The sequence below is a fragment of the Penaeus vannamei genome, chromosome 35 (genome assembly GCF_042767895.1).
Source record: "Penaeus vannamei isolate JL-2024 chromosome 35, ASM4276789v1, whole genome shotgun sequence".
NCBI classification, from domain to species: Eukaryota; Metazoa; Arthropoda; class Malacostraca; order Decapoda; family Penaeidae; genus Penaeus; species Penaeus vannamei.
In genome coordinates, this window is record NC_091583.1 from 21,153,285 (window position 1) to 21,163,284 (window position 10,000).

Here is a 10,000-nt window from a genome sequence, read left to right on the forward strand (position 1 = left end):
TTACGTCATCGCCTAGCAGCATGGACACGTACCGGATACGTTCCACGCTCTTATATCACACATTGTATCCATTTAATATGTTTATCACCTCTTAAGTATAAGTATTAAGCCAAAACAATAAGAGCAGACGATTATAGTTTTAAATTTGAAGGTACTGAATGTATAGACATTATCACAATAATCGAATACTAATGGTGATCTATTGGATACTGTGGCAGCAACCTGCAGCGCGGCTTATTTCCCCCAGGTTGGATTACTCAGGTCCACTCACCTCCAGTACATACACATACATGTGGGAACTCACACCCACAACCACTTCCTTAAAAGATAACAGATCAGTCTAATGGCGGATGCAAACTCATGCGCCATAAGGTCAGCAGTATGGTTTGACTTGGCCCGGCAGAGCACTTCTCAAGTATGGCTCTATGCTCCTCGTATACTCTCTCTCTCTCTCTCTCTCTCTCTCTCTCTCTCTCTCTTGCTCTCTCTCTCTCTTGCTCTCTCTCTCTCTCTCTCTCTCTCTCTCTCTCTCTCTCTCTCTCTCTCTCTCTCTCTCTCTCTCTCTCTCTCTCTCTCTCTCTCTCTCTCTCTCTCTCTCTCTCTCTCTCTCTCTCTCTCTCTCTCTCTCTCTCTCTCTCTCTCTCTCTCTCTCTCTCTCTCTCTCTCTCTCTCTCTCTCTCTCTCTCTCTCTCTCTCTCTCTCTCTCTCTCTCATAAAGAGTGGAAGAGGGAATGAACAGGTGAGTAGGAAAGAATCGTTATAATAATTACACAACTGTTTCAGTAATACTAAAACTTTTATTGTGCATTGTTGTACATATACGTACCTTCTCGCGTATCTTTTTTATTGATTAAAATGCTCCGGTTTTCATTTTATCCATATACTAAGAGAGGCATGAAGAAGCCCTTTTCTCTATTCATAATTTCGCCATTCAATTACCACTTTGGACAATTCATCGCTTGATTCCCATTTTTTAAAAGATGCTATCACTAAGGAGCGCAAAAAAGTGTTGTACCATTTTGTTTCATCTTTTTTTTCCATACCGTCGTTTTGTCTTTCTTATGCTTGTATAATGTATATCACCAGTTGATTTTTCGGGAAAATGCATGGAATTAATATAAAACAGCGAAAGCACGGTCGTATGCTGTTTACTCGCTTATTAAATGCAATCAAAATACATGAAGATTTTCATTATCTTTTTTTTTCGCCCCGTGCGCATCCGACATATCAGTAAACAAAAATATGAAAAAAAGAAATATGAGGAATAGACGTGATTTTCCATTTATACGCATAGCAACTATCTAGAGTAATACTGAAAGGTTCAAGATGGGTAAAGTTGTGTGAATGGGTTATGGTGGGTGTAGGTAAGGGAATTACATAAGGTATTCGCGTATACATCCAGGAGGGAGTGGAAATGATTGAGGGGATGGGATAGAGGGATAATGTACTGTACATGCAGTTGGAGCTGAGGAGGATGGGTTGTGTTGGGAGGGAGTTTGCTGAAGGGATGTAGGGGGAATAGGAGGAGGAGGATGGATATCGGTAGGAGGAGTTGAGGGGGATAGGTTGTGTTGGGAGGGGAGGAGGAAGGGGTGTAGGGGTAATGCGAGTTAGGGAAGGATGGATATCGGCAGGTTAGGCTATCTTCCATAGTTATTACAGTGAAGTTGGTTGGAGAGTTTTGTGAGAAAGGTTTCCATATGAGGGGAAGAGGAGACTGGTGTCTGGGGAGTAAAAGGCAAAGGTTGGTGGAGTCTCCAGCATCTAGCTTTGAATATCTTCCATAGTTGAGGTGCTTCCTGTCTGGCTTCACGCAGAGTGAGATCATTTTTGTATCGTAGTTGCCCACTCAGACTCGAACTTATAAGTGGGATAACCTCTATGAAGTACATTATGGAGGCCGCCGCAGTTAGCACATGTGCGCGATTGTGCAGAGCAATTTGATCGGTTAAGACCGAATTGGACGCAGATTGTCCAAATCGCCAACAGTTTTGATATTGGCGGGGAGGAGATTGGTATGGTCGAACAGGGAGATATTGTCCACCAATGTAGATATGAAATGGGAGGTCATATGTACTAAAAGTAATTTTAGCAAGGTTGATTTTTTCCGGTGACTAGAAGGAATGTAGTAGCAATGTACTGATATCACATCACTGTCCTCCACAATCTGAACAATCTTTGGTATGGACTGGACAGCATACTGGGGGGGGGGGGGGGAGTTCCTGTACAAGTATTGACGGTTGGAGGTTCTGCAGGAATGGGGTTGCCAGAGAGATTAGTTAGATTTGATAATGCTATAGTTTCAATTTCAGATGTAACTAACGAGACGGGAATGATTGGGTCGGGTAAGGGACTGCCCATTTGTATTTAGAGACATTGTTGAAAGGGTTGCCTGAGTAAGGAGCTGTAGGGGGGGGGGGATCATGAAAAATTGGTCCTATTTGTAATTGTCTGGGCTAAATAGAGTATTTAATACATTTGTAGAGTTGGGGGTGGAAGAACGATGAGGACGTATGGAAGAGGGAGTATTGTTGAGGTGGTAGTCTTATGGAGATGAAAAGTGAAGCTGTAAGGTAGTAATAAGGGAAGATGAGGCGATTGATGAAGGTTGTGGAGGTAGAGTTGATTAAGTTTAAGTTGGGAGAGTAGGAGTCTCGACTTGGGTAGATAATGAACTAGTAGGCATTGAAGAGTGGGTAGTATTGTGTTCAGTCGTGGTTAAAAGAGCCTGGGGTCGGGGAGCCGGGAGTTTGAATTGGTGAGGCTATTTGATGAACGGGCAAGCCTCATTGCCTTTAATATGGCTATTACATCTTCATTATTTGCCAAGGCCATGGGAAGCCTTGGCTATGTTGGGGAAATAAACATCCAACCCTCAGGGTTGAAGGGTAAGGGCTAAACAACTAAAACGGGAATACCGTGCCCATGGTTCCCTCAGGCCGGACTGGCAAAAAGGCAGCCTTTTATCTTTCAGCACGGCTCTTACACCTTAGGAAGTAGATGGTAGAAGGGATCAGAGAAGGGACAACCGAAAGAGTTGGCGGAAGAAAAGACCATGTTAAATTAGTCGAGTCAGGGGCTGAGGCCCAAGGCAGGGGAGATCACCAGCATTGGGTCGCAGTCCTCATCTTCTAAGCTGGCTAAGATAGGGTGTTGTGGAGTGTAGTTTTGTATAGTAATAAGGGAAGATGGGGTAACATTGGAGAGGACTGCAGATGGAGAAAAAAATGTTGGGAGATAGGAAGGGGTGCTTTCTGGAGGTTAGTAATAACCTGAGGGGAGGTTTTGAAATGGATAGAGTTGTAAGTGTCGAGGAGGGGGTATTAATATCAAGTGGTCGGAGCCGTGGTCAAAAGAGGCAGGAGTTGGAATTTAGATGGTCTAGTCGATGAAGGAGCAAGCCTAAGTATCCCTGTTAAGGGTAAAGGATCATTATTGGTCAAGGGGAGCCCGAATAAAATGGGGAAAAGAAACAGTAACCCTCAGTGTTCCCGTAAGGGGTAAAGGCTAGGCAATTAACCAAGGGAATACCGTGCCCATGGCTCCCGACCGCTGTACATGACTGACTCAAACCAGGCCTTTCATCCTTTCAGCACGGCTCTCACAGACCTCAATTCATTAACGCATTATGGATACACCCGGCAATTGACCTCCACAGGCATTACCATTTTAGTTCTTAGAAAATATCAACACCTTAAATTCATAATCCACCAGGGTGGGAATTACGTCATAGTTGGAGGGGTACCTCATTTTGCTTGCCTTCCCCTATCGCTTGATCAAATTCATTTTTTACAAGCCTTGCATAATAGCCATATAAAGTATACGAGTAGAACCGAGTCTACTCGTTTGCCATATTAAGTAGAAAAGGTTATAAATAGTCGATATTTCCATCAGATTTATTAAACAGATAATCTTAGCAGTTGCAAACCCTTTTATTTCCCCGTTGGAAGATCCTGGGAAGACCCTTTCTGTGTCGGCAGCAATACGTACGTCCTTGGAACAACAGTCTTCTCCACTTAAAAGCACAGACATTCCTAAAAAAAAAGAAAAAAAAAAAAAAATTATTATTTTCACACTATCTTCAGCATAATTTTAAAGAAGTGGGAAATGAATATAGAAAATACTTACGCTCCCACGAGGCAACGGGGTCGCAGACTGATCAATTTGTTGTTCTGCCACCAAATTCTGAATGTCATGAAGGACTTTGCAAGGTCATGGCTATCCAGAGCTACTCTCTCGATCTCCTCCTCAGTTAGCCCATCTTCTGAGAGATAAGCAGAGAGTTGTTTTTTAATCCTCTCCACGTCTTCAGCAGTCAAGCTGTTCTCCAGTTTCTTCAATTTCTCGTCACTCAGCGTCATTTCTTCATAGTCGTCCTCATTTTCCAAAGTGTTTTCACCCAGGTCTAATTTTTCTAGATGTAAATGGTCCTCAGAAGTAGGTTCCTCTTCACTGCCGAGGCTCTCCATGCTTTTGGCCGCTAAGGAAACAATTGGTTCCCTGAGGTATGCCGGAAGGGCAGCTATCTTGTCCATGGTGACTGAACACTCGTCCATAGTAGTGACACCATGGACTTTACCTTCCGTTTCGTCCTCAGCAGGATGGTCTGCCATCGCATCAGGATCCACGTCAAACTGCAGTTATACAAGACAAGTTACACGCATCCATCCAATTTAGATACAAATGCAGAAATTTAATTGCAGGCCCAGGCAATTACTCATACATAAAGCCTAAAACACTCCATCTACAAGGTACATTTACAAGTATGTGCCAAACAAATAGTCAATCCTCATTCTGTCTAAAATGTTCAAGCATAATTTATCGGTAACAACTTACATCCACAACCTGGATTCCGACAGGTGTCCACTTCCTCGCAGACAAATAGGCTTTCATGTTGAAGTCATGCATAGGACTTGGATCGAAATGATAAGCTGAAGTTGCCGTCAAGCAAGCACAAAGCAATACCGCTTGCCACATGTTGGTGCTGGAATGTTAGATTAGACAGGTAAAATTTACATTTCCATATGAACCATGAAAATTATCTGACCATCCTGAAAACTACCGCTCATATGTAAACGAAGTGCTTTCCTAGTGTCGTGTATACGGATACACAACACTGCAAAGCCTCGTTTACAAATGGTGTAGTGGCAGTTTCCCGCAACCATGAATTAGAAGGTAAATGCATGTAATGAACAGAATGACCGAAAATAAGACTGTTTATTGCCTTCCTGAAGTTGATGAGAAAAAGGTCATTTGAAGTGGGAAATACATAAATGTAAAGAATGAGGAATTGAAAATTCAAAATTAAATGGTTAAAACCAAAATAAATGTGCTAGACATTTATGTCATGTAGCACTATAGGAAGGTAAAGTAAAGGATGGTGAAGGGTAGTCGAGTTAGTAGTTGCTATGCGTCACCTATGCAGAGTAATATTGAAAGTTTTAAAATGGGTTAAGGAGCTGAATGGGTTACGAGGGGGGGGGGGGGGGTAGGCAAGGAAATCAAATTAAGTGAAGGATATGTATGCATCTGAGGAAGAACAGGTCAAAGCAGAAAGTGTGGGATTCTGTATAGGTTAGGAGGTCGGTGAAGGGAAGATAGGTGGAAGGAAAGCAGAGGTGGAGGCTGTTGCAAAGCATGGACAGAACAATGTTTGGAACTAAAAGACGGACAATACATAGGGGACATCGTGCGTATCAGTGACATCAGATAGAGTGTGAAGAATGAGTGTTCAGGTGGGCCTTGCCCCCCTTGGCAAAGAAAACAGGCAAGATTAAAATAATTAACTGTTTCAGTTCTTATCTTATATGGCGGTACAATCGGACACTCGCACCTAGGGAAAAGTCATTTCTTTGAAGGTGAAGAGAAAGCGAGTGTTGGAGGAGTCACATCAGCCCTACCTATTCGAGACAGCAGAGTAATCATGTAGAAAAAACTTACTATACACAAGAAATTTAAATGTTTCTTGTAACGAAAACGCAAAGTACCCCCTCCAACCCCCACACTTTCATAGTGTTGCCTACATCATATTTGGGTATTTATAGGTTTCTTAATATAAAGCGCCTTTGCCTCTTATTTCCGAAATGCCGCATTTCACTGCATTCACGATCAATTTATATTTACCGACACTGAAATCAAACAGAGGCCACTCTTTGCCACCTTCCTCAACCCCCTAAAAAAAAAAATGTCCCCCCAATTTTGTTGGGTGGAGTTGGGGAACAGTAAATGGCGATTGCCCATGCCTTTTTGGCATCTGGGGCAATTTGTGGGCTTAGATATCAAACTAATATTTATTTAAATCTAGTGACTTCTTCACTGGCACCATATTCTTCAGAAAAGCCCAAAATCTATGCAACACCGAAACGAAACTTTCCTCCCCATCCTTCTATCACGGAATAGCCTGGGATCCTCCTGTTAAAGCATACCCAACTCTGCCACTACCTCGCACTGCATATTGTCCCTGTTATGTAAAATTAACATCAACCTTGATAGAATCTGCGAAGGCTCAGAAATCTAGAAATAAAGAAAATAGATCACGATAGATTCCGAGCAGAGCTTAAAGATGGCAAATCTACTAATAAAACTACGGACGTGCCCGCCAACTTCAGGCATCTTTTCCAGCGGTTACGGGAAACGCAACACCTCTTGCGCGACAGGATTCGAGCAGACGGTTAACTTTAATCGAGTTGCCAGATGCATTCCTCCTAATTTGGATATTTCATGCATATTCGTACTTATATTGGATATATATAACACCGCACTACCCACCATAATCTTGGATATCATTTCAAAATACTGTTTACCTGTTGGAAAAATAACCAGTACAGTAAAATAGCAAGCCGTCAACCGCGTTCTTTCCCATTACGTCACAGAAATGGGCGGAGCTTAGAGGCCTGTCTCGCCTCCGATCACGAGACACCGTCTCGTGATGGGTGTCGCGGAGCGTTTCGCGACACCCTAATTGCCACCGGAAAAGATGCCTTTTGAGATTCTATGGACCGTCAAATTCTAGAAACTACAGGAATCCAACCTATCTTTCAATAAAATCTACGGGAATTCACACCATTCAGTTACTGCCTGATTTTTCTGCAGGAAATCCAATGATTTCATGATATTCGGCGTTGTTTCTTCGGTAAAATTACCGCGGATAACAATCAGGGTTACAGTAAAAAAAAAAAAAAAAAAAAAAGATATGGAATGGTTACCTTGACAAAGACTTTTCATCTATGGCAAAAGGTGCGCAAATTGAAAATAAAGGAGTTACACGATAGAGAAGAAAGAAGACCGACCCATCTTTTTCTAAGTCCCTCGCCATGTTGACATCGTGAATGTAAACAAAATTGTGACCAGTCAACTCATTCTTGCGCTCTGTTAAGTAATTCATGTATTACTACGCCGTTGTCAAAATGATGTTTGGATAATTATCAGTGTCTGCTGTTCCACATATTTGCTTTCAAAGGCCTTTGTTAACGTGGTTATACCTCATTTTCATGTTTCAAGATTTATTAGAGTGATTTAAGGAAATCAGTCTGAAGCACCTTCTGCGCAGGCGCATTTTCGCGTTCTGCCGCCAGGTTTGACAGGACGATTCCCAGGGCAGTCCGGTGAAATGTTTCGGTTTTCCGAGCCCGACGCACCCTCCCAGAGACTAAGTTCCAAACAGGGGGGACTCCACCCCTCCGAAGGGGGAGGGGTTCCTTGCAGACTCATTTCCTAAGGGGGGGAGGGGGGAGGGATGAAGGGGAGAAAGCGAGTTCACGAAGCTCCATTCGAGGGGGGGGATGCACAATGTCAATAGCAACCTGTAAATGTCTAATATAAATACCACTGAAACATCTATAAAAATTGTAATTATATGAAAGACTAGCCCAAATTTATGTCATGGCAACAATAGAAAGGCCGTATAAAAAAAAAAAAAAAAAAAAAACTGTCCGACGGACATCGAATGAAACACCGCTCGAGTAAACAAGCGCAACTCGCAATGCGTACAAACCCGATATCCGATACACAATTTTTTCACAAATATAAAATGTTATCATGCTAACCAAAATAACGAACAAAATATCAAAATAATTCCCACCCCACCGCTTATTCGCACGATGTCAATTTATTTTAAAAATTATTAAACAATATACAACTCATACCGTCACTCTACAGACGAGATGCGGCGTGGAGGAACTAATGAAATCTTTTATTCTCCGCCGGATACAACATTTCTAACATGTGCTTGGCAAAGTACCCGGCGAAGTGAAATTGCATCTAACTTTTCTATTATCATTTTTGGGGGGTTTGTCGCATCTACATGAATATGTCGTTGCATTTGGGGCATTTAAGGGCTACCGATACCAGGGCATGCGACCGGCATATTCCTCCACGAATTGTCAGTACCTACCGTAAAAAACATTACATGATAAAAGAAACACTTTTTTCAATTGTCTTTAAAACACCTATAAATATAAAACAAACAATGTAACATACCTTCAACTTACCACATGTCACACCGCACACAAAAATTGCTAGGTCCTTACACGTAGAGAGATTACCGAAAAGTGTTCAAGTAATGAACATTGTTTTTCCGACATGGGAGGCAATTAAGGTAAAGAGGCAGTAACGTTGTTACATTGTTAACAGTGAACCTACGTTATGATAACGAAATTATAAATCATAAAATATATACATTACAAAGAACAATACTTAAAATGTATAAGCATAAAATAAAGAGGAAATGTTATTAGAAATAGGATTAAATAATGGATTAAAATATATAGTAATCGGTAATGCTTTCACGTTGGTTGAAAGTAGTGCAAAGAAAACGTGACATTTAGAGAAAACGCGGGTATAGAAAATGGAAATACAGAAAACTAGACACGTATAGAAACCGAGTTTATAGAAATTGCAGACAAACAAACGACTCTGCCGCAGGAGGTCGATTTGGACCGCCGTTTTTTTCCATTTAACGGTAAATACAAGTCCGGCGCAACTTATACTATGTTCCATCTCATTATTTTTTCCGCTCTATATCATGGCGGTGTCCATTTCTCTCTATCTACGCGCGTCCGTCTCCGTAACCTCTACCCGCAAAAGAAAACGCCGAAAGTCGATGAAATTATAGGATTTCATGCAGAAAAACATTTTTTTTCGACTTAAGTCTTTGAGAGGGTGCGTCGCTCTCTGTAACAATTATCTTCTCTTCTTTGACTGCATAGCCTTAAGAATAGCCCAGAATGAACACACCACTGGAAACGCAACATTTCTTAACGGCGTTCGTCTAGAAATGAGCGGGCCGGCCAAGTGTCAGCCTGGCAGCAGGCGAAAGAAAGTGAAATACAGAAAGTGCACGAATCTAAGGCAATAAATCAATCTTAAAACACGTAAATGAAGTATGAGGACATTAGTAAAAAAAGAGCATGAATGTGTACCATTATACCCTGATAAGTAGGCAACTATTGTTTTGACATGCGCGTAGTAATACTGGAACTACTTTGGGCATCGCATTGGTCTCTTCCATCTCTACCAATGGCTGTGTCCATTTCCCTCTATATTCGCACGTCGCTATCGGTAACCTACACCCGTCGAATAATTAAACAGTTGCATGGCTTGACGGCTGTGTGAAAAAAAATGGTTGTGATATAATTTGAACGATATACTTTTCAGCAGTCGGCTCTGGGAGTTAGTGCTTTAAAAGAAACGATTCAAAACAAAATGGAAAGTTTGACTCGTAACTCTTAACAGCAAGCAAAATATTAATTCCTAGCATTACAATTTATCTCGGTAGCCATTACTAACCTTAAATTCAAAGTCTTTCCTTCACGCAAACTCAAACTAATGGAAAAATCGTTTATCCGGAGGTGGGAGACCGCTCAAAAAGCCGGAGTGTTGTCGGGTTGCCTGCGAATCCCACACTGAGATTGGCCGCGGAATTTGACTGAACTTGCCAGCCCGCTACTAGCGTTTCCGAACAAGCTGTTTGGTAGTTATTTGCAATTTATTATCATTTTCG

At 41.8% G+C, this 10,000-nt stretch overlaps 2 protein-coding genes across 2 annotated transcripts in view; one reads left to right on the top strand and one right to left on the bottom strand.

Annotated features, from left to right (window-relative positions):
- The window catches only part of LOC113813562 (uncharacterized), a 185,974-nt gene that overhangs the window by 167,583 nt on the left and 8,391 nt on the right, over positions 1-10,000 (top strand). The gene's annotated exons all lie outside the window — the stretch shown is intronic.
- On the bottom strand, positions 3,885-9,945 carry LOC113813561 (uncharacterized). The gene is made up of 4 exons (XM_027365568.2): positions 9,787-9,945; positions 4,837-4,984; positions 4,129-4,634; positions 3,885-4,034 (listed from the first exon to the last, which is right to left on the bottom strand). The coding sequence occupies exons 2-4, from the start codon at positions 4,975-4,977 to the stop codon at positions 3,914-3,916; spliced, it is 768 nt and encodes a 255-aa protein (XP_027221369.1). The 5' UTR covers positions 4,978-4,984; positions 9,787-9,945; the 3' UTR covers positions 3,885-3,913.

Excerpts from the sequence above, each read along its gene's own strand:
- LOC113813561 (XM_027365568.2), bottom strand. The coding sequence starts at position 4,977 with ATGTGGCAAGCGGTATTGCTTTGTGCTTGCTTGACGGCAACTTCAGCT. Across the intron at positions 4,635-4,836 it reads TCGGAATCCAGGTTGTGGAT|TTTGACGTGGATCCTGATGC; the intron begins GTAAGTTGTTAC and ends GTATAACTGCAG. Across the intron at positions 4,035-4,128 it reads CCCCGTTGCCTCGTGGGAGC|GAATGTCTGTGCTTTTAAGT; the intron begins GTAAGTATTTTC and ends CTTTTTTTTTAG.